The sequence below is a fragment of the Poecile atricapillus genome, chromosome 8 (assembly GCF_030490865.1).
Source record: "Poecile atricapillus isolate bPoeAtr1 chromosome 8, bPoeAtr1.hap1, whole genome shotgun sequence".
NCBI lineage: Eukaryota > Metazoa > Chordata > Aves > Passeriformes > Paridae > Poecile > Poecile atricapillus.
The window spans coordinates 17,285,659-17,312,458 of NC_081256.1; the positions used below are offsets into that span (position 1 = coordinate 17,285,659).

The 26,800-nt window shown below is 50.9% G+C and overlaps 1 protein-coding gene across 2 annotated transcripts; it reads left to right on the forward strand.

The window, feature by feature from the left end:
* The first annotated feature begins 274 nt into the window (after positions 1 to 274).
* On the forward strand, positions 275 to 18,637 carry BCL6 (BCL6 transcription repressor). 2 transcript variants are annotated; one of them, XM_058844538.1, is made up of 10 exons: positions 275 to 362; positions 9,013 to 9,051; positions 10,069 to 10,236; positions 11,272 to 11,493; positions 11,627 to 12,610; positions 13,219 to 13,400; positions 14,497 to 14,664; positions 15,750 to 15,880; positions 16,293 to 16,430; positions 17,319 to 18,636. In XM_058844538.1, the coding sequence occupies exons 3-10, from the start codon at positions 10,076 to 10,078 to the stop codon at positions 17,460 to 17,462; spliced, it is 2,130 nt and encodes a 709-aa protein (XP_058700521.1). In that variant the 5' UTR covers positions 275 to 362; positions 9,013 to 9,051; positions 10,069 to 10,075; the 3' UTR covers positions 17,463 to 18,636. The 2 variants fall into 2 exon arrangements, with proteins under 2 accessions (XP_058700521.1, XP_058700522.1); XM_058844539.1 differs by lacking the exon at positions 275 to 362 and adding an exon at positions 6,892 to 7,028 and having other exon boundaries at positions 17,319 to 18,637.
* Positions 18,638 to 26,800: the final 8,163 nt, after the last annotated feature.

Here is a 26,800-nt window from a genome sequence, read left to right on the forward strand (position 1 = left end):
CACCGACAGCACCCGCCGCCACGTGACCCGCCGCCCGGGCGCTACCACTGCCGGAGGGGGGGAACGGGGAGGGGGATGAACGGGGGGCCACACGGTGGGACCCCCGCCGCCGCCGCGGCCCCCCCGGGATGCGCGCCCCCCTCTCGCCGACCCCGTTGGCGGCCCCTCCGGGGGGGCGCGCACAGCGGGAGGGGCGCGGCGCAGGGGAAGGCGCAGAGGGGGGAGGTCCGCGGCCCTCCCCATGCCGCGCGCGATGGTAGAGTCCGCAGCTCAAATTCCGAGAATTGGGCTCTGTTGATTCTTAGAACTGGGGTTCTTAGAAGTGGTGATGCAAGGAGTTTCTAGGAAAGCCCGGAGACCAGGTGATTGCTGCTTCTATTGCCGCGGCCGATTTTACCCTTTAATTCTCTCGCTCGCTTTTTTTTTTTTTTTTTTTTTTTTTTTTTTTTTCTCTCTCCTTTTTTTTTCCCTCCTCTTTCCCTCCCTGCCGCGCTCCGACGCTTGGCGCGGAGCCGCCTCTATATATTTCTACCCATTTTTTTTTCCTCTCCCTCCTCTTTCCTTGCCCCCCCTTTCCCGCTGCAGGTGCCCTTTAATTTATTTTTTTTTATTACTATTATTATTATCATCTCAATTGAAATTTTTTTCCCTGCCTTATTTATTTATTTACTTCATTCACATACACATCCCCCCCTTTTCCCTTGCCCGCTGTCAGGCGAGAAAAAATTAAGGAAATAGGGGTGCCTGCATGTCTTTAACGCTGGGAGCGTGTCTAAGGGGAGGGGAGCGGGGTGGGTGGGGGTGTCTCCCCTCGCCGTCCTCTCCCGGGGATTATCGGTTATCTGGGATTATTGGCTTTCCCGCACGCGTGACGGCCGGGTGGGGACGGGGGGACGGCGGCGGCTCCTCTCTGCACCTGCAGCCGCTCCGCGGGCGCAGGACGGCGGCGAGCGCTGGCGGCCGCCGGGCTTGTGGCGTGACTCGGGGTCCGCTCTCAATGGCTGGATCCTTCGGTCGGGGTGTGTTATTTTTCTTTGCCTTTTTTTTTTTTTAATTTTTTTTCTTTTTATATAAAATTTTTCTCTCGGGTTTTTGGGGTGGGTTTTTTTGGGGTTTGGTTTTTTTTTTTTTTTTTGGTGTGTGCGTGTTGTGTCGCTGTTGTCGTTTCGCCGCCGCGGAGCGGGGCTGGCGGCAGCGCGGGGGCTCGGCGGCACCGGGCACCGGCCTTTCCGTGCCAGCCCCCATTTCTCTCTGATTCTGTTATTAAAGCATTATTATTATTATTATTGTTATTCCGTCCCCGGCGCAACCGCGAAAGGGCTGGTGCGTTTTGCAACCTGTGGCGGGGCTGCGCCGTGATCTGTCAAGCCCCGGGCTAAGAGCGGGCGGTGATGGAGAAGACTTGCGGCATTTCCCTGCCCGGGAAAGGGGGGAGCCCGCGGGGAGGCTCGGCCGCCGGCGGCTGCCGGCCCCGGAGCACCGCGGAGCGCCGGCCCGGGGCGGCGGGGACCGCGCTCGCCTCGACGGTGCGTGCGGGGCCGCTGCCCGCCGGGAACACAGCCGCGATGCACAACTCGGCAAGGGGCAAAAGTGTACGAAGCGACTCTATATCATGCGTAGGGCTGAAAATAATAATAATAACAACAACAACATCACCACCACCCGCGGGGAGGAGCGGGCGTCCCCCGCCGGGAGGAAGGCGGCGGGCGGGGGAAGCGAAGCGAGGGATGCGAGGGACGGGGTCCGGGGCGCGATGCGTGCGGAGCCCCCCGCTGCCCCCAGCGCAGCCCTTGCCCTGTGTTTACTACCGCGGCGGACTTGGCGTGGGGACAGGCGCTCGTAAATCTGGCGGCGGCAGCCGCGGGGCTGGCCCCCGGCCACACGCTATTCCTGGAGCGAGCGGCCGCGCAGCCCCCGCGCCCTGCGCCCCCGAAACCGCCCCGAGCGGACGGGCGAGAGAGAGAGAGAGGAGACACAGCCGTCTGTTTTGCTTTGTTGCGGGGTTTTAATTGTTTTTATTAGGTGCCTGATCTTGTGTGCGCGTATATATATATTTATTTTTAATTTTTTTTTTAAGCTCCCCCTCCCCCCCTTTAAAAATAAAAGGCAAAACAAAACCGAAAAAGCCCAACTTTGTTATGAAAACTTTCGTGGTCGGACGGCAGCGACCTCTCCCGGCCGCCCCCCTCCCCCCCGCCGTCCCCCCCGCCTGTAGTTTGCAAAGTCACAGTATGAAATGTTATGAAATCACCTCTTGGGAAGGAGGGAAACAGAAAGCAAGGCGTTTGTTTAGAAAAATCCGCGGCAGCCTCTCAGATGTGCCTAAAAAGCTGCTTTTGACCCCCCTGTTGCATTTCCAGGGAAGAGGCAAATCTGGGCTTAAAATCATGAGTCAAAATCAACAAAAACAAACCCATCCCCGGTTAGTTTTTTCCACTGGCTTCAGCAGGCGCAGGATCAGTGCGAAGGGAGGCTGGGGACAGACCGATGAGGCTCAGTGAGAAGCTGCTACATTGGTCCGACATCTGTCTTGGGCCGAATTCCTGCTTGTGCTAGTGGAAGTGTCAGCAGGGCCAGGTTTAGGATCAGGCCCTTATTTGATCTGGGAGTCTTGCTGATTCCTCTCCCGAGCTTTTAAATGCTTAAAAAAATATTATTTGTCATACTGTTTCAAGGATTTAAAGGATAAGAGTTTCAGGAGCAAATGCAGGCTCCTTCCTCCAGTCCTTGAGGGGGTTGCAGTTCAAAAATTGCTCTAAAAATATTTTAGGGGAATCCTCTCTTTATGTATGCATGGAGAGGCAAAACCAGAGATTGTCATTTTCTCCTAGGGATAGGATTGCAGGTTTAAAAACTTGCATTATAGATGGCAAACATTTTGTCCCATGAAACATCACCAAGCCATTAAAATAGTCAAAGGGTGTCTAGAAATTTTCCAGAAGAATGGATTATTACATTGTTCCAGTAAGAAAAGAGTTCATCACTTGGTGTTCGATTTTGATTGACAAAACAGATCAAAGATCTCTCGAGATGCATTTCAATTCCAATTCCCAATCCCCCTCAGTTGTGACTGTCTGAGTCAATATTGGGAGAGGAAGTGGAGGTTAACTGGTTAGTTATTATTGCAAAGGAAGAAGTTGGAATGAGAAGTGATTCTTGTAAATCCCACCCCAAAAACAAAACAACAACAAAAAAAAAATCCGTCAAAAGTCTTTGTGACACTTTTTAGACATCCCTGTTTGCAGTGCAGGGAGGATTCAGCCGGCTGTTGGATGGTACAAAAATAAACCTAGCAGAAACATTAAGTTTTTCAAAACAAGGCTGGAAAAGCTCATAAAAATAATGTTGCTCAGACGCGTTTTAAGAGAAACAGAATTACATCGACAAAATTATATGTTTTCCAGGTTTGGTTGGGGTGTTTTATTTTCCAAGGGGAAAAATCGCTCCTGCAGCAAAGCGAACTGGTGCCATCTAGTGTCACCTCCCGCCGCTCCGCTCGGGGCTGGCAGCCTCGGGAGAGTGGGAACATGTTTATTAACTGCTCGTTAAAAAAAGAAAAAAAAAAAAATAAGAAAAAAAAATGCTTGCCAGCTTGGAGGAAGGTGGCAGAGGAAACTCTGGATGCCACTGAACTTACTTAAGGAGCCTAATTGGAAACAAACCGAGTGCTTATTAAAGTCACTGACATTTCCATATGGAGTTCTCTCTGGGTCTGGTCATGAAATCACATGTGAAAATCTTTCCGAGTTGTGGTGTTAATCTGTCCTTGAATTTTTGCCTAATTTAGGATGTATTGTAAATCCTTGCTTTTTTGCTTTTTTTCTTCTTTTTTTTTTTTTTCCTTGGGCAGGGAAAGCTTTCAGCCTCCAACTGCAACAGCCCAATATGAATTTGTAGGAATAGTGTTTGGGTTTGGAGTGCTTTTTTTTTTTTTTTCCTTAGTAAACAGTAACATTATCCTCAAAACCCTATATAAATACAGGTGGTAAAACTTTGTGTGCCAGTCCTGTGTGGTAGGACTGTCCTCTCATTTTATTTGGATTCTCCATGAAAAAGAAAACCTTTTGCAAAGTCTATAGATGAATAAAATTAAGCTCTAATCAGCAGATGCATTTCTCAGTGTGCAGCTTATGTAGCTTCATATATTTATGGTGTTAAGGTTGAAGAACTGTTTCATGCCTGTTTTAGTCTGTATGCTGTAATACCTGGGCTGGGAACTTCACTCCAAGAGCTTTTACTGGTTCGGCTGGAGCCTGAAATGTTGTTTTCATTTTTCTGAGAAGTTGGCAAAATCTAAACTTGGTGGAAAGTTGCTTGTGTGCTCATAACCTCTTGCTCCATTTTATAGTAGCATGGGAGTCTATAAACGGGAGCCTTGTATGCCGAGTGCCTGTATTCTCTAGATCTATTTTTAAACCATTCTTCTGTTTGGCAAAAAGTGACACTTGGTTTCCATGTTTACAGCAGGCATTGGCAAACCTCAGGAGTTCACAGTTTGCAGTTTGGTTAGATCAGTATCCAAAAGTCAGCATCTGACCAGTAAGCTCCTTCAGACTGCAAATTTAGACTGCAAATGTAGTCCTCCTTTTTCCTTTTTTTTTTTTTTTCTTTTTAAAATCCAAGCTAGATCTTATGTGTTAGCATCACTGCAGGATGCTGGCAGCCAAAAGACACACACTCCTAAATTGGAGCGTCTAGTCTTCAGGACTGCTTTATTCTCAGCATTATCAGTGAAGCTTCCTATCTAAATTAGAGAGAGAACTAGGGGCATTTGCAAGAGGGGTAGGAAATTTTTGATCTATACTGTTTTCCTTCCCCTCTTTCTCCTCGTCAGTTGCTGCCTTTGGTCTGTGTGCCAGGTTCCTATGGGGAATATTGGACCCCTGTTTATGGAGGAGAGTGCTTGAGACAAGCACACTGCAGGGCAGGGGGTTCTGAATGGGTCCTGAAGAAGGTGTCCTGTAGGACTAGATACCCTTTGAAATGCATGTTCTTAAATCTGTTTGTCTAAATATAGGGGCAGGGGGGTGTCTCTGCCCTGGCCAAGGCACCCCAAGCTGTGCATGTGTCTCATCTCATCCAGGCGGGATGCCAGAGCAGTTCCTTACTGCCAGAAGGAGCTGTGCCACCCTCGGCCCCAGGAGTACAGAGACGGGGAGAGTCAGGTGCCAGCTGGTAATTTTCTGTCCCAGTTGGGGCTAGGGATGATCAGACACCTCCTTGGAGCCCAGCAGGGCCAGGGACCCAGCTCAGCTGCTGGGCACACCCGGCTCCGGCTGCACCCTGCTCTCGGGTCGGCATCTCGGTGCAGGGCTCTGTGTTGGCAGGGCACGGAGTCCATCTTCTGTTCTCTGGAGTAGCTCCCTAGATTTCAGCCAGGACACATGGTTCCTGCCTTCCCTTGAAAAATTAATGTGCCAGATTGCTTGGGGTCGTTTGAAATGCTGAGGAAGGCTCGACTCCTTGCTTCCCAAGGGCACGTGCTGCCTCTGCCTCACAGCCAGAGCTTGGCTCCGTAGAGGGCAGGGGAGTCCTCTTTAGTAGGAAAACATTGGAGGCAGTTTTAGCGTGCTCACCCCCTCCCTCCTCTGCATTTTCTTCTGCAAAGACCAAAACAATGTGGAGACTTGAGCTGGGCCAGCTTTCAAGGGCAATCCTTTAAACCCTCTTTTGAAGTATGAACTATAAAGTTCCCTGCGGCGCTTGAGAAAATATGCAGTTTTCCTGGTTCCAAATGCTGATAATAAACCCATCCAGATAATGTATTGCATTTCCTAGAAACATTTGTTTGCTGGCAGGAAATTGGATCAGATTGAGACCGCTCGATAGAGCGAGTGCAATCCGCTCACGGAAGGGTACGGTGGAAAATACGACAGGGCTTGCAATAGTGATGCTGCTTTTGATCTGTGCTGACGCTGTGGACTTCTCTCAGTCTCTTCATGGGTTATTATTAACCCGGCCACGTTTTGGCCTAGACACCAACCAGAAGCTACTAAACTAATAAAACTCTGCTGTGACAACTAAAGGACACTCAGTGCCCCTGGATTGCATGGTATCAGAAAGCTGAGCTGGGCACTTCCACACCCACAGCCAAAAGCATCTTCTTCATCATGGCATGTAGCACCCATGGCTGTGCTGGGGGAGCCACCCACACCTCACCTCATTTTCTTGGTTGTTCCCCAGATCCCTGTTCAGGAGAAATCAGGCGTTCCTTGGCAGGGTGGAGAGGCAGCTGGCAGCACACCCTGGCAGGCAGTGGGGATGTTCCCATGGGGCTGGGACCCTGCAGGGTGCAGGGACTGGGGAGGAGGAGGGCAGGAGGGAGCTTCCCCTGGGCGGGCAGTTTCAGAACACTGTGTGGGATGAGGCTATGGGGAAGGAAGACTTCACCCAGCCACCCCTCTAAGGTGATGTGAGTGAGTCGGCGCTGCAGGCTCTGGAGGGGTAGGAGATTGGGGCCCAGGGAGGGGGAATGTTTGGTGGCCTCCTCCCTGCCTATGTGATTGGGGGTGGGAGAAGGGTTAAGACCACCCTGTACAAAGAAGGGTAAGGGAGCAAGGAGTTCCCACCGGAGCACAGAGTGGGAGGAGGATGGATGAAAAGGGATTCCCTCTAGCTGGGAGAGTAGATCAATGGAGAGGCATGGCAGGAAAATGGATTGGAAGTCCCTGGTTCTCCCCTCTGCCCAAGGGTGAGCAAAGAGGGTCTCCCCTTTGCATGGGGTTGAACTGAAAGGTGTTCCCCCACACAAAGATACACCCTCCCTGTGCTCACGGAGCTGCAGGGAAGGCAGAGCCAGCTCTGGGCTCCTTTCCAGGAATGGGTTTTCTCGGGGAGGTGCCAGGAGGGAAGGGCTGTTCCCTGAACCGCTGGGGCAGACCCATTGCCTTCCTGGAAGGCAACAGCAGTGACTGTCCCGTGTGGCCACCCCCAAAATGGGCCCTGCGCCTGTTCCAGACCTTCCTCTATGGGCACAGCCAGCCCTGGCACACAGCCTCGAGCACTGCCGGAGAGCCCACACCTGCAAGGTACTGGACAGGAAAACTGGAGGTGGGGGTGTGGGATGATGTGATGGCCCCAGCTGGGCCTGGAGGAGTCTTACGGGATTTGAGGGGGTTTTAGATGGCAAAGACCATGCTTGGCTGCAGTGGTTTTTTCTGCTCCCCATCACTGGTCCTTGTTGCCATCCCATTGTCTCTGGTCTGAGTATCCTTCCATGCTGGGGTACAGAGCTAGTGCTCTGTGGGGACTGGAAGGGGCAGGGTTAACCCAACTCAGCACAGCAAGGGGAAGGAACATCCCTTTGCCTCTGCATGCCCGCATCCTGCAGCCAGGAGCTGCTCGGGATGCACCTGCCTGGCTCTTGGGGCTGTGGACGTTGCAGCAGCTCTGTGCTGGGAGGGATAATTTGGAAGGGTGGGGAGGGGGCTGTGCTGGCATCCAGCTCTGGGAGAGAAGCTGGGCATCCCCCCTGGCAGGGCTGTGCCCTCATTGTGGATAAGGGGATTTGGCGACAGTAGTAGCTTCTCACATGACGCTCATGGGTACAGAGTTCATCTGGCTGTTTGTAACTTTGTTGGTTTACAAGTGGGTCACCTCCTCACCTCTGTGACACTGAGGTGACTCCCCAGAGCCTGGCAGAGTGTGTCTGCCACTGTGGCTGAGGTTGGGGTGCCAGCCAGCTGCCCAAGCACACACATCAGCTCATGTGGGCACAGGGATGTGCGCTCGGCTCCTTGCAGGGCGCTGCGAGTCCCTTGGCTTGCAATTGACGGTAGTGAGTGGCTGGCAGTGAGTGTGTACAGAAAGGTCAGATCTGCAGTATTTGGGAAATGAGTCACTTTTTGTATGTGCATGAAGTTTTAAAGCTGGCCAAGCCCAGAGCGGCTCTGAAGATTTGTGTTTGATGGCTGGAATGAAGCTGTAAGACACTCTGGGTTTTGAGCTTGATACCTTGCTTTAAATCTCATCTCTTCATCCCTGTGGCTCTGGGGATGGGAGGGGAGCTTGGGCTCCAGACCTGCACATCTTCCAAAAGGGAGAGGGAAGGCAACACTTGAAAATCCCTTGTCTCACAGGGATTATTGGGCTTCCTGCAATTGCCTGGCAGTCTTAACAATCTGAGGTTGGTCCTCAAAATAGTGTGATGAAGGTCTTGGGGTTTGTTGGCTCGTCTCTTTATTGTGCTTCTACCTGCCTAGGCACCTGCTTGAGGACCTTCTTCCAGCATTGGTGCCAAGTCAATTGGGTTTGGTTCTAAGTAAATTTTGGAGGATTAGTATGAGTCCTGGAAGGCAATTAACTCCTGAGTTTCCTTGCTGTTCTGTCCCAGCTACATTGCTGTACCTGGAGGCACAGCTTGTGGTTTAAGGGAAGGCTTTGGCAGTAGAAAGGGGAAGGGACATTTGTTCTGCATCCTCATTGTCTCCACCGCTGGCTTCCTATGCAGTCCTGGCCAAGTGACTTTGGTACTTGATGCCTATATCCTCTCAAATCTGTTCAGCAATCCCATCCCAGGTTGTTTTCACCAGTGTTTGGAGCATGTGGGTTCCTGAGCAGAATGGCAGCAGATGTTTGTGTGTATATCATACCTGTTAACAAGGTGCTGGGAGTATGGCATGAGTCTTGAATGCTGCACTGGATAGGAATTCAGTCTTGGCAGGGGAAGAGTTATCTCCAAAAGAAGTGGTGAGAAAATTCTTGCTTGACTTCCCTTCCCCACCTGCCTTTAAGTTCCTGAGTCATGGAAATGAAAATCTCCTTGGCATACGCCCATGGTTTGGGCTAGAGGGTGTGGAAGAAGCTATGATTGGATTCTCAAAGCCTGTGATTGTGATAAGAACATACTGTACCGGAAGAAACAAATGTTAACCTTACTGGAGAGTGGAAGGTTTGTTATCTCTAGTTTTTATCCAACTGATACTTGAGCAAAATAGCAGCCTTGTGACCTGCCGCAGCCAATTCATAATTACCAGCTAATGTGGTGTTTGTTTTCTTGTGATTTATTTATAGGTTTGAAAGAAACTTTTGGACTGTGAATTGAGGCATTGGGTATGTAAATTTAAATTTTGTGCTTTCCCTCCTAATCTCTCTCCCTCTTTCCTTAATGCAATGTTTCATTAGACCCAGCTGGAATTTGTTTTTGGGAGAGCAGCTGCTCTGTAGAAACTACTGTACGTTCATGTGCCACTGGGGAAGGAGGAGCCAGGATTATGGGAGGGGTTTGATTGTGGAAGACTTTGACACCAAAGGTGCACATTCCAGCCCAAACCTCAGGGAGACATGGGCCATCCTGGGTGCTGGTTGGGAGGACACCTCTGATATGGGTCGACAGGCATTGTGCTGGGGGAAGGCTTCATGTTCCTAGACTAACCCAAACCTTGCTCATAGGGAGGGATTGGGCCATGGTGTGGGTAGCAGCCCAGCAGGTTAGATGAGTTCTACTCCTCACCAGTTAATTAGGAAACTGTGGACAGGTCTTCTCCAGAGTGACCACCACTTGGGAGTAGGAAACTAGTTTCCTGGGTGAGGGCTGGTATTCCACTATGGGCTGGATTTTCCAGATGTTGAAACTTCATTCAACTTCAGTTGGGACCTTAAGGCTTGTTTTGATTCCTGTGGCTGGATTTACAGCCAGGCATCACACAGGTGAGGAGGATGGCTCCTGAGGGAGGTTGGAAAGCTAGAAGCTATGCTGGAAGCGTTGTGGAGATGAGCCTGAGTGGGCGGAGTGGACTGGGGTGTGGCTGCCATGGGTGAGGCAGAGAGAAAGAGGAGATGGTTGGCTAATCCTCAGGAGGGTCTGATTGCCTTCACCCACCAGCTTGGTGGGTGGGATGAGACGTGCCAGATCTCGCTGTCAGCCCAGGGACCTCACTAGGCAGCCTGGCAAGAGCTTGGTGTGGTGCAGGACTGTTTGTCTTGGGGCCGAGGAGCTGGTGCTGCACCTACCAGGAGCAATTTGCCATTTGAGCATGTCCCAGAGCAGCAGCTGTCTCTTCCCTGGGTTTAGGGTACTTGCCTGGCTGTTCTCCATTCTCACCTTCCTCTGATGCTTCTGTCTCACAGACTCAAGATGGCCTCGCCGGCAGACAGCTGCATCCAGTTCACCCGCCACGCCAGCGACGTCCTCCTCAATCTCAACCGCCTTAGAAGCCGGGATATCCTGACTGATGTTGTCATCATCGTGAACCGGGAGCAGTTTAGAGCCCACAAAACAGTCCTGATGGCCTGCAGGTGAGAACAGGGTCCTTCCCTGGCTCCCTCCTTGCTCCTTCAGCCTTTGGTCTCCAGAAGCACTGCTGCAGTCCTGTGTGGGCTCATGGGATTCCTGGGGCATCAGAGGCAGAGAAGCAGATCTGAAAGGGGCTGCCAAGAAATTTGTATCTGTAATGGGATTAGAGCTGAGAGTGCTGCCCTCACCTCTCTCCTTGTGTACCCACATCTGCCCACACACAGCCCCTGGAGACCAACAGCAGCACAGCAGCTGTGAGGCACATCCCTGAAGGCAAAGCACAAATGTCCCACAGGGACAGGATGGGACAGGGAGGGCTGGATGTTCACTGGGGTGAGTGGGTCCTCTGTAACCGAGTTGTCCCCTGCCACTGCTATTTTTAGAGCTATTCCAAACTGCTGGCTGAACCCACCTTAGTTGATTAATTTTTTTTCTTTTTTTTTTTTAAAACCTGATGGGGTCTGAAATCCCTTTCCAGCCCCGAAGATGGCTGGAATTGCTTCCCAATGAATGCTAATTAATATCCCACCATTGCCCAGTTGAATTACAGCAAATGCCTTCCAGGTTATCTTGCTGACATGGTGCAAATATTTCAAAAAGCCAAGCTTTGACTATTAAAATGTCTGAAAAATGTTTTGCCAACGTTTCTCCTTTTTTCATTTTTCTGGTTTAAGACTGTGTGGATGCCCCAAGAGGCTTCTGAAAGAAATGAGTCATAGTGGGAAGGGGATGGTGGTAAGAACAACAATGGAAAAAAAAAAAAAAACAAAAAAGCTGGGGAATTACTAAATGGAGGCAGTGGGGAGTTGTTGAGCAGGTGAGATGTAAAAGCAGGCTGTTCCAGTTGGGAAAAGCATAGAAGACGCTTACTAAGCTGAGAAACCAAGCTTGATAATAAGGGGGAAGCTCAGGGAATTCTGTAATTGCCTCCTCCTCCCTTCCCATTCACGAACCCCTCTGTACTCAAGGATTTAATACAAAATCTCCTTTTTGCCTTTGAATTGTCAATTATCCTCTCTACTGTCTCTGCTCTGCAGTGGCCTCTTCTACAGCATCTTCACTGACCAGCTCAAGTGCAACTTGAATGTCATCAACCTGGATCCTGAAATTAACCCTGAGGGGTTTTGCATCCTCTTGGACTTCATGTACACCTCCCGCCTGAACTTGAGGGAGAACAATATCATGGCTGTGATGGCCACAGCACTCTACCTGCAGATGGAGCACGTGGTTGACACCTGCCGAAGGTTTGTCAAGTCTAGGTGAGTGCAGTCCTTTTCAAAGAGCGTGGGACTGAGCATTTGGTGGGCAGGGGAAGAACTGACAAAGTATCTGCAGATGTATCTTTATGGGCTGAAAATTACTTTGTCTCCCTCCTGTTTTCCCCCGTTCCAGTGAAGCAGAGATGGTGTCTGCTGTGAAGACGCCAAGGGAAGAGTTTTTGGCTGGACGGATGCTGGGCCACCCAGAGGTGATGGCTTATCGGAGCAGAGATGTCTCAGAGAACGGCATGCCTCTTCAAAACGGGTCCCTCTGCAATGGGAGGGCCTTTGCACCTGGCTTGATCAACAGTTTGTCTGGATCCCCCATTTCCTACCACGGATACAGCCCTCTCCCTCTGAACAGCTTCCTAGTGGATGATGAATTGCGGGAGATGAGGATGCCTCTCTCTGAACTCTCAAGGGCAGGTGCCTTCCCCAAGGAGAGGATCCTGCCGTGCGACAGCTCCAGGACAATCCCCACTGAGTACGTGAGAACCATTACCGACATCTCTGCCAACATGTGCCACGCTACCATCTATGCTCCAAAAGAAGGTGCTGCTGAAGAAGCCAGGAGTGACATGCACTACAGCGTGGCCTCTGGGCCCAAACCTGTCATCCCTTCAGTCCGGAACAATCCCTACTTCCCTTGTGATAAAGTGGCCAAAGAGGAGGAGCGGACCTCTTCGGAGGATGAGATCAGCCAGCACTTTGAGCCCACCAACACACCCCTGGACCGCAAGGGACTCATCAGCCCTCAGAGCCCACAGAAGTCAGACTGTCAGCCCAACTCACCAACTGAGTCCAGCAGCAGCAAGAATGCCCGTATCGGTCAGAACTCCAGCTCCCTCTTCACCAAGAGCCCCACAGACCCCAAAGCCTGCAACTGGAAGAAGTACAAGTTCATTGTCCTCAACTCCCTCAACCAGAACGCCAAGCAAGACAGCGCTGACCAGAACGAGATGGGAACGCTCTCTCCTCGCACCTACGTGCCCATGTCCACTTGCCAGCAGTCCATGGAGCCGGAGCATCTCAATGTGCAGTCCCCCACCAAGATAAGCGTGAATGGTGAAGACTCTACTATCCCACAAGCGAGCAGACTCAACAATATTGTTAACAGGTGAGAAGACTTCCACCCCCCATGCTGCTCCCCCCTGAGAAACAGGACTTCCTGAATGTTGGTGAGGGTTTGGAAGTGTGAAATACCTGTAGCATTGGGCTGGAAAGTCCTGTCATGAGCAGGTTGGAGCCCCTGCATTTAGTGGAGGGCTGCCAGTGACACCGAGTGCCCACCATCCCCACTGTAGTGGTGCCAGCATGGACCAGCAGAAGAACTGGGAACATTGGGTTTTGAATCCCTGGGTAACTTTGGCAGCTCTGGATGACTTCTGGAGCCTGGATTTGCCTAGCCTGTGTTTCCACCAGACTTCCAATGCCTCAAGCTTTTTGTTGGTTGTAGGCTTTGGAATGGCCAAAGTATCAGGGAACAATATGCTATCCTCTGGACCTGGATGTTCCTAAAGACATTTGAGGTCATTTGGTGATGAACATTTGAAGGTTTGAGGCTTAAGGACCTGTTGTTGATCAGGGCTATGCTGTGCAGCTCACCACAAAGATGTCCCCTTAAAACATGTGTCCCTTGTGTGGGGAGGGGTGCAAACGAGGGTCAGGTACCTCGAGCACAGCAAGGGCCTTCTCACGGCTCTGTACACTGCTCTCCTTCCACAGGTCCCGGGATGGGTCCCCTCGGAGCAGCGAAGGACAGTCCCCTCTGTACATGCATTCATCAAAGTGCAGCTCCTGTGGCTGCCAGTCCCCACAACATACTGAGATGTGCCTTCATACCCCTGGCTCAAACTTTGGAGAAGAGATGGGGGAAACCCAGTCTGAATACTCTGACTCCAGCTGCGGTGAGTCTTGCATCCTTGGTCATCTTTTTCAACCAGCAGGTGGGCTGTGCAACTCTGGGACCCATCACTGAGTGCCCTGTAATCAAACACACAGTCAGACCTGTCCCAGATGCTGGTGGATTCCACAATGCTTTACAGCCCCCTCTTAACTGTCCAGCTGTGTGCATGTGTGTGAGGGACACGTGCACATGGGAATTGCTGCCTTCCTCCCCTTCCCCAGCACCATCCAGGTACCTTGTGCAGGGAGTTAGTCACCTGCTGCAGATCTGGCAGGTAAGGGCAGGAAACAAGTGCACCCCACCCCACCAGAGCCACAGGAGAACAAGCCTGACAGATGTAATGACCCGTAATGGGGATTGGGCAAGCTGGCATGTCTCATGCATCCGTCATGATATCTTTATTATCAGGGAGCCCGGTGTGCACATCTGGGGAAATGCAGATAATGAGGTTTGCAATCTTGTTGCAAAACCCCACAAGCCCAAAGAGAGGTATCTGTGCACTCATCTGCCTGTAGCTGAGGGAGGGGGAATGCAGCATTGCTACCTGTAGCTTGGGCAGAGATCCAAAGAGGGAACCTCACTGTGGTAACACTCAACACAACATTTAAGAGTTGGGCATCCTCCTACTGGGGGAACCTGCCTTGTGATTTGGGTGATGATCATCTTCCCAAGCTCAAGGCAGACCTCTGTACCCATAAAGGTTAAAGACCTCTAAAGGTGCAGGAGTTGCTCCAGAGCTGAGCATCCTTCAGAGGATGCCTGATACCTGGAGTGCTATCATGGACCTCTTCAAAAGATGTCCAGGTGACATGCTGACTTCTTGGAAGCAGCCTGTGCATCACTAAAGGAGAGAGAAAGCTCTCAACTAGAGCTCGTGATGACTTTGCTCTCAAACCATGCATGTTGTTGCAGTATGCACCAGGCCAGGAGGCAACAGCACACTGCAAGCACAACTGAACATGAACACCTGCACTTGGCTGCTTGTTCCAACACTTGCTCTGGCTACCCCTCTCCTCCATCCCAAATCCATCCCATAGCCTATCCAGAAGGTGACCCATGCACTGTCCATCTGATTGCTCCTCTCTCTGCCCTCCCAGAGAACGGAGCCTTCTTCTGCAACGAGTGTGACTGCCGGTTCTCCGAGGAGGCCTCTCTCAAGAGACATTCTCTGCAAGTCCACAGTGACAAGCCCTACAAGTGTGACCGCTGCCAGGCCTCCTTTCGCTACAAGGGGAACCTCGCCAGCCACAAAACCGTCCACACAGGTACAGTGTTGGCTGTGGGGACAGCTTTGGGGAAGGCTGTGGGTTGCTGATCATGTGGGTGTTTATGGCTGGGTTTGTGCCTGCTGCAGCATCCTCTGCTCTGTGTCATGAGCTGTCCCTGATGGGAAGAGCAAGGTGCTTTACTTGGCACTGCCAGGGTGCCCTTGGACAGAGCACCAAACCTGGGAATGGGGGAGAGGTACCTGCCCTTGCAGCAGGGGTAGAACTCAACTTCCTTTGCTGTAAATCACTGGGCACCTCTGTTTTTAAAGGCATGGTGCAAAATTCATAACTGGAAGCAAATGCATGGCCTCAGGTAACTTTGTGGTAGACGTAAGCAAAAAAAAAAAAAAAATTTAAAAATAGTCAAAAGAACATTTAGGGAGAAGTCTGAGATTAATTTTTACATCCTAGAAATCCAGGTCACATCTAGCTTGGCATAAACTCTGCTGATGGGAAAATCTGTGAATGGACGGACTCTGTGAATCAGCACAATGAAAGCTGAGAAAGGAAGAGGATATTAAGGGTTTAGTCATTTGCTGACAAACCTAGGGCTTATTTTATTTCATGCTTTTAATGCTTAACATGTCAACAGCCAGTTCAGAAGCTGGGGAGGGGAAGTCTGGGCTGACGATTGTGCTGCTATGTTGAATTAGACCCAAATTCCCACAGTTTGAGCTGAGCTCCAGGAGGGCTGTGCAGGGGACTAAGACAATGCAAGTACCAGGGCAGTGTTCAAGGGTGCTTACTGAGAGCTGTAGGGAGATGTAGGTGCCAGCTGCTGTCCCAGGGTCAGGAGGAACGATGCTGTTAATCCTTGCTGGCAGAGCTGCCTGACTTCCTCTCTTGCCCTGAAGGCTTCAGCTCGCAGTCCAGAAGAGAAAAGCTGCCTCCTGAGCTCGCCCTGCTCTGTAGACACCCTGCCCAACGTGGTTTATCCACAGCCATCTCCAAAAGGGACAGGAGTCAGGGATAGTGCTTCATGCTGTGGGGTCTGGTGCCTGAAGAGGCTTAACTCTGGGGAGTACCATGTATCCTGAGCACAGCTGTAGCTAATCCCTCACCCTTTCTTTTGGGCTCTTCAGGAGAGAAGCCGTACCGCTGCAACATCTGTGGGGCACAGTTCAACCGACCAGCCAACCTGAAAACCCACACACGCATCCACTCTGGGGAGAAACCCTACAAGTGTGAGACTTGCGGGGCCAGATTTGTCCAGGTGCGTGTCTCTGGGACCTGCAGTGCCCGGGGAGGTGGGACATGGTTAGATCTTCTGCCCAAGACCGGCAGATCTTCACCACCAAGACTGGTGATGCCTCAGTGGCAGGGAGGAGGCTGATGATGGCCCAGCTTGCTACCTCGGGCAGCTGTTCCCATGGTGTTGTGGGATAAATACGGAACTTAAGGTCTGAGGGGGACAATTTAGCTTAGCAAGGAAGCCTGACTGCTGGCTGTAGCTATTCTGCTCCATTTTGTCTTAAGGACTGGACATACCAGAGCTCAGACACATGGCCCTGAGTCCCAGCTATAACCCAGTAGACCAAAAGAGATGTCTGGGCAGAACCCCATTCCCACAGGGATACCCTTGCTCCCAGTGGGATGCTGTCCTGACCCAGAGCTGCTCTCTGCAGGTGGCCCACCTCCGTGCTCACGTGCTCATTCACACCGGGGAGAAGCCGTACCCCTGTGAGATCTGCGGCACACGCTTCCGGCACCTGCAGACCCTCAAAAGTCACCTTCGAATCCACACAGGAGAAAAACCGTATCATGTGAGTGGCTCTGCTTTTTTTGGTGGTGGGGAATCTCAGCTTGGGATGGGGGAAAATGCTGCCAAACCTGGCGGGCTGGGAAGACACAAGGGCATGCGCATGGGCTGGTTGCAGCATCCTAATGCCCTTTGCCAGCCTCATGAGGCACCAAGGTCACATCCCTGCTTCTCATGCCCCATCTCCCTCCTGGGCATTAGCTGATGCTGATGTGGTGTTTTTTCAGGCGTGGCTGTGTTGGAAACACTGACATGCAGCCCAAGCTGGGTGCATCTTAGTTGCTCTTTTCTTCCACCCCATCTGGAAGAAGGTCACACTTCTTCAAATAGCTATGGCTTAAATTACAGCTGCCTGTGTTGTGTGGGGATGGGGGAAAGGAGCAGACAGCCTGGCCTGAGCTCCCCTCTGATGGTGATAATCGCACCCAGCAGGCAGTCTGCCTTGCTTGCAGCCCTGTGGGCTCCCAGCTCCTCGCTGGGGCTTTCCTGCCTTTCACCATCTGCTAGAGAAAGGGAATCCGAGCAGGGTTTGGCATTCAAACATCCTGGAGCCATCCAGCTTGGCAGAGGTCAAAAGCAGCTCCAGAAATAGCCCTGTATCTGGTTTGATCACCTAGATATGGAGCTCGGTGCTATGTCGATCAGAGCCAGAGTCAGCTCCCGAGGTACTTTGCTCTTTGTGCATCCCATAAACCAAGATACGCTGCTGAAAGCGTGGACTGGGTGCCCCCGGGTGCTGCTCCTCCCACCACGCTCCCGCTTGTCCCCTGGCCCACCTGCGCGGTGGCTGCAGCGTCCTGGGGCCCCTGGTGGAGAGGAGGCATTTGTGTGCCCCGAGGGGAGGAGGTGTCCCCCAGCACGGCGTTTCACAGCCCGTCTCTTTGCCCCGCAGTGTGAGAAGTGTAACCTGCATTTCCGCCACAAAAGCCAGCTGCGGCTCCACCTGCGGCAGAAGCACGGGGCCATCACCAACACCAAGGTGCAGTACCGCATCTCGGCCAGCGAGGTGCCTCCGGAGCTCCCCAAAGCCTGCTGAAGGATTTCCCGGGAGAAGCTGTCCAAAGGATACTTGCAACACTTTAAAAGGAGAGAGGAAAAAAAAAAATAAAATAAAAAAAAAAAAGAAGAGAGAGAAAGAAAAAATATTCATCACATGATGGAGTGCCTCTAAACCCATAGTACAGATAGGTGGAAAAAACATTAGAAATTTAAAAAAAAAAATTACAAATACACGGGTTTTATTTTTCCCAGTTATGTGAAACAAAAAGAAAAAATAAAATTATTCAGATCTTACTGTATATAAAACATTAAAAAATTTAAAATAGTCATTTTAAATGTCTGTGCAGTGGAGTGTTGATAAACTCTGGAGTCTAACCTTCACAGCCTTTGCCGTTTGAAGATGAGGAATGTAATGTTGATTTATGGGAACAGATTTTTTTTTCTTTTGTATGCAAAATGTGTGTTCTTTTAAAGAGAAAGTATGCTATTAAAGAGAGGGCTTTAACTTTTTTAACCAAAGGTGAAGGAATCTATGGCAGAGTTGTAAATATATATAGATATAAATATATAAATATATATATAAAATAAATATATATAGACCTTTAAAAAAGCTATATTAAAAATATATAAAATGCATTAAAGGCTCAGTTGGACTCTGCAGGCAGAAGCCACTCTGAGAATCTTTATTATGATAGAGCACTTAAGGAGATATTTTAAAGTATTGCATCTGTACAAGTAAGAAAATATTTTGTCTAAATGCATCAGTGTATTTGTATTTTTTTGCAAGTGAAGGTTTACAATTTACAAAAAAGTGTGTATTAAACCAACAAAGCTGCAGAAGGAATTTAAAATAATAATAAAGTGTAATTTTTTTGTTCTAGTTCTCAGTCTGTATATATGTAAAATGTGGTTTCGCACGGTGCCTTTCTTTTCAATGGAAGTTTTCAGTGTATGGACTATATTGAGCTCAGTTTCTTCAAGGTACAGCCTGATGTTGCAAAAGGAGTTTTGGTGGAACTCTCTAGTGGGGGAATGTTTTATTTTTTTTTGTTTTGTTTGGATTTTTTTTTTGGTCTTATTTTACATGCTTGTGTTATAAACAATCTCGGGAGACAGGGTTTGGGCTGTGTCTAAACTGCATTAATGCGTTCTGTAAAATATAGCTGTACAAATAAAAGAATAAAATGAAGAAAAGTGACGTATGATGGAGTGAGAGGTCTGTTCTTGCCTGTCCTTCTCCGTAAGCACCTTTGAAGCCTGGCTGGTGCCTGGGGCAGGGGCTGAGCATCCCGAGCCCTGCTGTGAGCTCTTGGCTTGCTGTGGCTCTGGCCCTGTGTTGAAGGCAGGGGCCTCTTTCAGCCTCGAGTGGCCAGAGGTGGTCTCTGTCAGGAGCTCTGAGCAAGACTCAAGTTTGCTCTGGATCCTGGTGGGGACTGGGCTGCCCCCATTGGTACTGAGAGCCAGCAGGAACAGGGCAGAGGCTGGGAGAGACCTTTGCTCACCAGCCCAGGGACAGTTCCAGATGGCTGAGAAGTTATTTATATTTCCTGGAATCCAGTGCTCTTGCCAGAATTGCTCAGGGAAGATGACTGCCTGCTGCTCCTCTCTTTTCAGAGCCTGGGATGGGAGGGCCTGCTGTTCTGCCTGCCTTGTGGGATGGTTCAGGGGAGCAGAGTCTGTAACCCCATCCAGGACCTCACTCACCTAGAGCATCTCTGTTTCCAGCTGCTGCATGCTGGCTTTGGGCCAGAGCTGAGACAGCCCGGCCTGAAGGAGTCCCTGGGCTGGTCCTGGTGGGGAGAGGAGCTGCTTTGCTCTGTTTGGGTGGCTGTGGTGTGCTGGGAGAAGCCCTGAGTGCCTGGGCCTGAGCTCTGTGCAGGCAGCCCAGCAGCTCTGTTCTGCTCCACTGCTTTCAGAGCACCAAAGAGCCTCACACAAAGTTTCTCTGAGTTACACAGACAGGACTGGCTGGAACCAGCACTGCTGTGGAGCCCAGCCACAGCTCAGCACGGCACGGGGTGGGGTCTGAGTTTCATTTGAGTTTAGTTGATTCATGGCTAACTTTGTCTCAGGGCTTGCCAGATGATTCACAGTGGGGAGACTTGGAAGCACCAGCAGGAAGGGGCAGGCCTGGCTCTTTGCAGGGTCAGGAGGGGCTGCACTTAGGAGGAGCTGGAGATGAAGAGAAGGATGTGTTTTTCAACACACCGTGGGACAGGGGTGGATGTGAGACAGCCAAAGCAGCCTTGCATGGGAGGAAAATGCCAAGGGGGGGAGCCAATTTGCAGTTTTGCAGCATCCTTGCTGCTCTGACTTGGCCTTCTGATGGTCACAGCAGGCTGAGACAACTACTGCTGACATCTGAATGTTTTTAGGACCAGGAGCTATGAAGATGCTTTTGGCCCCCATAAGGGGTCAAACCATAACAGCAATGCTATTTTTAGAGAAGTTTCTCCTGAGGAATTGTCTTGTATAGCATAGCCTCAGGATCTGGACAGGCTGCTGACCTGGATGGAGTAGCTGGTGTTCATCTTTGTGAGCTTGCGGCTTTTAGGTCTGCTGTTCTTCCTTATGACATCTTTGAGCTCTTGCTTTATGTGCTCATCTGAAGGCAATGCAGTTGCCTATTCCTGTTTGCCTCTAAATAAACACATTGTTTCAGGCTGAAAGTTAAACTTTTTAACTTCTACTCTGGTTTTGCCAAACCTCTAGCTGGAGTTCTGTGTCCAGCTCTGCGGCCCCCAAAGCAAGGAAGATCTGTTGGAATTAATCCAGAGGAGAACCACTAAACTAGTTGCAGGGTTGGATCATGACTTCAGTGCAGACAGGTGAAGACAATTGAGGCTGTTCAGCTCAGAGAAGGTTCCAGGGAGACCTCAGAGCACCTTACAGTACCTAAAGGGAGCCCACAAGAGAGTTGGAGAGGGACTTCTCACCAGGACATGCAGTGATAGCACAAGAGGGAAATGGCCTTTACCTGAAGGGAGGTAGATTTGGATTAAATATTAGGAAAACATTCTTACCCGTGGTGGTGGTGAGGCACTGGAACAGGTTGCCCACAGAAACTGTGGATGTCAAATCCACGGAAGAGTTCAGGGCCAGGCTGGTTGAGGCCTTGAGTAACTGTAATTAGTGGAAGGTGTCTCTGCCCATGGCAAGGGGATATGATCTTTAATATCCCATCCAACACAAGCAATTCTATGATTTTTCTGACACCCAGCTCCTCTGGCTTGTCCCCCAGCAGACCAGATCTGCTGCCATGTGAAGAAACCCCACAAAAAGGCGAGGGCTGAGCAACAAGCTGGAGCCAGCTTCTCTCTCTTCCTGTTTGATCTGGCTGGGCAGGATGGTTGCCTGGCAGTCTGTGGCAAGTGCCTGCCTGTGTTTCACAAAGTGACGTCTTCCCAAGCATCCTTCTGGGCAAGAGCCTATTTTTCACCCTTGAGGCTGCCATGAGTCCTCACCAACTTCCTTGTGTTAGACACAGGGTGGTGGAAAAATGACCACAAATGGAGCATTGCCTGAGTATTGACAACAGCAAAATCTTGCTTTCCCACCTTGTTCCCCCACTTGCTTTCCCTTTCTACCTTTCTCTGGTGGGTTTTTAATGTTTAGTAAAGCTGACTGTCCTCACTGCAGGGTTTTGACACACATACTCTCATTTGACACACATATTTAGGTTTCTCCCCTCCCTGCCAGGACCTGGTTGCCTTTGAGCTCACCGCCTCTCTGGTTACTGCACTTGTCCCTTTTGGAAGTGGCTGGGCCGGGCTGACAGCTCCACTTGCCCCAGACAAGCAGCTGTGCAGCCACGACCTCTATTTCCCATTGACCTGCTCAGCTGCACTTACCAAATAAATACTGTATTTTCCCAGAACACGGTTTCCTCCTCCTGACGGATTTATTTTTTTTTAAACAGTGATGTCATGGCTTTTCCAGGCAGTTCAGCCGAAGCGATAGCAACCCGCGGTCAGAGGCCTGCAGGCTCTGGCACGGATAGTGTTTGGAGAGGCAAGGGAGCCGTGACACCCAGAGCTGCCCTGCACCTGCTCTGTGCCTGCTTCCTACCCACTAACACTCAGCTGCCCGGTCCTGCCAGCATCGGCACTGCCCTCGGAAAACCCAGCTGGAGGGACAGGCTGGCACTCAGAGGGAACCACCGAGCCGGTGAAATGGCTGGTTGCCAGGAAGGCTCAGCGTGGAGATGGGGATTCAGGCTCCAGGGGAGTGAGCAGGGCTAGGGGAGGGGAAGTTTTATGTCTTCTGGCAGCTCTGATGGACGGGGCCGGGGCGCTGCGCTGCATTCTGCCGAGTCTGCACAAGAGGGCAGTGGAAGACGGAGTTTAGACAGGCAGTCCTGGAATTATGGAATGGTTTGGGATGGAAGGGACTTTAAAAATCATCCACTTCCAACAGTGGACAGGGGTACTTTCTACGAGATCGGGTTGCTCAAAGCCTCATCCAGCCTGCTCTTCCAGGTGTGGAGCATTGGCAGCTTCTGTAGGTTACCCATTCTTCACCACCCTCACAGTAAAGAATTACTTCCTTATATCTAACATAAATTAACCCTATTTCAATTTAAAGCCATTCCCCTTTGTCCTGTCCCTGCATAGCCTTGAAAAAAGTCCATCGCCGACTTTCTAGGATCCCGTTTTTAGGTACTGGGAGGTGCTGAAAGGTCTCCTCAGAGCCTTTTCCAGGCTGAACGGAGATGGTGTTAATGAGGAGAGTTATATATAGAGATAAGACAAAGCCCTGTATTATTTCCTGATTTTGTGTGCTCAACCATCTGTACCCATCATCTTTTTCCTGATGATAATAATTGGTCACAGCTCAGGCCATCGTCTCTCTGTATGGTCCCCAACACAGCCCTGACTCCTGGCAGCCACTGCAGTGGTACAGGTAAATACCCTGGTCTTTAACTCTCATATTATACCTGGTATATAAGTCTTAGCTCAGCCTGTTCAACTTTGTTTCTGCACATGCTTGTGTTGATCTTTTCCTTGTCTTTCCCATGCCTTTCCCTTCTCCTTTCTCTTCCTCTTCCTTTCCCTTTTCCCTTCAAGGCAGCTGCTATCAGTCCTATGGATGCCATGGCAGTATCCTAGGTGGCTGAGACTGGGAATAAATCTCAGGTAGCAGCATCAGAAATCCTAAACACAGCTCAGGGACTTAGACAGAGATATTTCAAAAATTAGGTGCTAGAATTCTACCTCTGTGAACATCCACAGCCTGACTGCCTTCCCTCTTTACTACTGGAGCAGAAATCCCAGAGGCTTGTAATTAATGGAGAGACAAATTCCTTCAGATCTGTGCCCAAGTTTTAATATAAAAACAGAAACCTTTCAGGGCTGTTGTAAGCCCGTGTACAATCCCAATATTGCTGTTGTCTCTGTGCCCCATTCCAGGGATACATGGCACCATTCAGCCAGAGGCTCTCTCCCTTATTGAGCTCCTGGTTTTTTATTATCACTCAGGCATGACTGACTACTCTTTCTCCACTCATCTGGATCTCCCGGGGCAGGAACCTGCTCTGTTAGATTTCCAAGCTGCTAGAGCTGTGGGGCTGTAGCCACAGGACCAGCTGCATGTCCAGGGACAGAGCAGGGAATGTCACCGCGATCCCTAGGTCACCGCGCAGCCCTACCAGCTTCCGCGCTAGAACATAAAGAAAAGCGGCGTTCCCTGCTGGCAAGGTAGCGATCCAGGGCAGAGCTGTCCCTCTGGTGAAAGCAGAGCCGAGAGTGCGGAGGGTGCTGGGCAGGTGGCAGCGAGGGGAGCGGCTGGAGGCTGCGGTGACAGCAGAGGGCACGCTCGGCTGCAGAGCGCACACAGCCTGGGCACCCAGAGCCGGGCACTGCTGCACCGCTCCGGGCCGGCCACAGGGCTGAACGCTGGGGGTAAGGAAGCACTCACAGGAATTCGATGCAATTCAATAGTCTGCAAAGACACATGCCCTGCAGCGCTGCGGCAGAAAGAAACGAACAGAATTGCCTTTGCCACAGCCGAGCGGATGATGGATTTATCTGGCTGGAGATTGAGTGCAAAGAAATTCAGAGCACACGGATCCCAGAGAGGAGCTGGGGGAAGGGGAGATGGCAAATCAATCTGCAGCTCACTCGCTGCTCCATGCCTGTACCAGTCATGAGGACGTCTGTAGGTTTGCCCTTACCCCTTCCCCAGGAGCCTTCTGTGGGAGACAGTCCAGACTTGGATGGAGGAGCACATGGACTTCTTTTCTCCACTCCCTCATTGGTGGTTCCTCCAGGTCAGCACAAGGTGGTTTTCTGAACCAAAGCTTGTGGTATTTTTCCTTTCCCTTGAAAATAAACGTTTTTGGTTTTTTTTCAGAAGGAGAACATCAGAGGGATTCTCACAAACATTACCTGAGAACTTTGGTCCATTCAACATTATATCTGTCAAGGCTCAGACCTGATGGGAGGCCAGTTTTTCTCCTTTTAACAGGCTGAGATATTTCTAGCGAAGCTGTCTCATCAAAGCTTTGTCTCTGGTCCTGCCTCACCAGCCTCACAACCTCAGCTGAATCCCAAGAAGGTAAAAATGGCCAAGGTGGATGTCAGAGCCTTTCTGAGGTTGCTCTGTCTCAGGAGTCATGTTCTGGTGGGGCATGTGACCAGAAAGAAGAAACCCACCACACTTTTTCTTTCCTCAGGTGAGCTTCTCAAATTCAGCGGGACAAATCTAGAACATTTCCATGCAGTCATAGCTCCCCTGTTGCTGGGGGATACTGGTGTAATTCCTCCAGCCTCCCTCAGGGAGAGGGGGGAACAGAGGGACAGCCACCCAGCTCCAGTGCTGACAGAGAAATAGAGTCAGAGCCAGCCTGGTCTTCCAAGCCTTGTCCCCATGTGCCTGGAAAAGCCATAGTAGCCAGTGAACATCATAGCCAGGAATTCCCAATGTGACTGATGGTCTGTGCCTGCCTGGAACTGGACTGTAGGGACCACAACCATTCCAAAAACATTGCTACTAACCCGAAGTCCTATTGGGCGTTATTGCTCTCTGGCTGGATGCCCTGCACTGCCAGGTGGGCAGGGAGGGTTGGCTGGGCAGGGTTGGGCTGGGTAGATGCAAGAATGAAAAACAAAGTGTGGGTGAAGACAGTTGCTAGGAAGGAGCAGTTCTGGTCTGAACATCTTCAATAGAGCTGGGCTCACGCACACAGAGGTGCTGTGGGTAGCTGGGGAGGAGCAAGGTGCTGAGCAGCCTGGGTTTGGGCAGGACATCAAGAATGGTCTCTCAAAACCACTTAAGAATCAAGTCTGCTATCTTCTCCCATTTGATGGCAGCATGACCTTACCAACTTCCTAAAACCATCCCTGCCAGCCCATCCATCTCCAACTGAGCTGTGCAACTCTGCAAAATCCCATTAGGGGTGTCTAAGTCCTTCTGGCCCCACAGGATGTTATCAGGAAATTATAAAGAGGGGAACTCATCAAGGAGGTTGTTCCTGCCTTGTGCCAGCTCCTACAGCTCTCATCTCCATGTGGGTATCCAGGTGGGTCCAAAGGGTGACAACACGTAGCACAGCTCTCCATCCTACACAGCAGTCCCAGGCTGCACTCCAGCCTATTGCTGTGCCCTAAGAAATACAGGTGCTGAACTGACCCCCTGACACTTCAGGGCAGATCCATCGCTGTGGAAGCCAAAGCAGGATGGAAGCTGTGGAGTGGTGAGGGTTCCCAGTGTCCCCATCCCCTTAGGGTGGCAGGCTAAATGACAGAAGGGATGCCAGCCTGGAGAGTTGCCTGCTGTGTGCACTGGCAGGGGATGTTAGGTAATGGCTTCAGCTGTGATAAGCCACAGGGGAGTCTGAAATAACCCAGTCTGGTCTCCCATTTCCATCTCTGTTCCTCCCCAGTGTGGAACCCAAGCAGGCTGCACTGCCCTGGGCTGTGGGATGAGCTGGTGGGGAGCTGGAGCCTTCTGCAAAGCTGGCCCAGGCTTGCACTGCAGTGTGGCACAGCTGGGCTGGGCTGTGCTAAGCAGGAGAGCCTGGGGGAAGCAAAACAAGTCTATTCTCAGTGCAAGTAGAATAGGAGAGCCTAGCTTGCTGCTACTGGCACATCTAGAAAAGTGATGAAATTATTGGTGCTAAGAGAATCCTTTCCTAGGAAACCTGTCCTAAAGGCAAGCAAGTGGTCCAGGAGAGGTTTGATGCCCTGGCATCTGCTGCCTTGGCCATTTGCCATGCCCAGAAACTGGCTCTGCTTCTTTGCCCACAGGAGGAGACAGATGCTGGTCCAGCTGCTTTTCTCTACACCAGGTCTTGGAGTAGAGAAAAGCTCTGACAGTCATGGCCCTTAGGGACAATCTGCTCTTTTGGGTCCAATCGCTTCCCTTGGCCTTGGTAGGAGACTGTGTCCTGTGCCCAAAGTAATGGAATTTGTCTAAACCAGAGCAGGGGCTGAGTCTTCTCTACTGGTTTCCCCAGAGCAAGATCAGTGCTGGAAGACAGACAGGGTCCCAGGAGCACAGAGCTTGGCCTTGCTCACATCAGGCAGATGGGGAAAAACCGTCTATAAATGCAGCACAAGTAAACCCAGACCTCAGGGACTGATGGGCTACAAAGGAAGGCTTATTCTCTCATGATTTTCATTAATTTTGCTCCACAATTTGGGAAAAATGAAGAGGATGAAAGCTATGCGAGGCTGCAGAGCTGCACTGCACAAAGGAAAGGAGGCACCATCCAGGGAGGACAGTCACAGTGCAGCCCAAAGTTCCACCTGGCCTGGAATCAGCAACCAGCACCAGTTTATCACGTTGGACTGTGAAAAACAGTAGAAACACTTTGTTTCATGCTTCATACTCCCAGGTCAGCCTCAGCAGCACCAGGTTTGAAAGGGCTGAAAGTGGGGTGGGGGATGCACATCAATTCATCGTTAAAACAATGTCATTTTGAAGGTTTCTGGAGACCTTTTCACAGCACTTGAGTTCTTGTCCCCTCAAGTCTTTGACTTTCCTCAGCTGGAAATTGAGATAGGAGAGATTCTGATACCCCTTTTTTTTGACAACAGAGGCCCTTTCCAGCACATCCTGCTCTGCTCTTGACAGCTGGGAGACAGCTGAGGAGGCTGATCCTTCAGGGGCTTTGAAGCAGCTTTTCCCTTTGGGCACCAGCCAGCTCGCAGGGAGAGGCTGGAGGAGTGGGGGAGACTGACCATCGCAGAGGGACGGGTGCATCCCACGGGAACATCACGTCCCGTAATCCTGAGATGGAGACAAGGATCAGTCATGCAGGGAGCAGCACTCCCCGACCAGGCACCGATTTGTCACGGTTCCCCGGAGCCGCAGAGCCGCGGCAGGAGCCGGGACGATCTCCCGGGAGGGAATCTGGGAACGGGCCGGTGCCGG

Coding starts and splice junctions, on each gene's coding strand:
- BCL6 (XM_058844538.1), top strand. CDS start 10,076: ATGGCCTCGCCGGCAGACAGCTGCATCCAGTTCACCCGCCACGCCAGC. Junction 12,611..13,218: donor CTCAACAATATTGTTAACAG/GTGAGAAGACTT, acceptor CTCCTTCCACAG/GTCCCGGGATGGGTCCCCTC. Junction 14,665..15,749: donor CCACAAAACCGTCCACACAG/GTACAGTGTTGG, acceptor TGGGCTCTTCAG/GAGAGAAGCCGTACCGCTGC.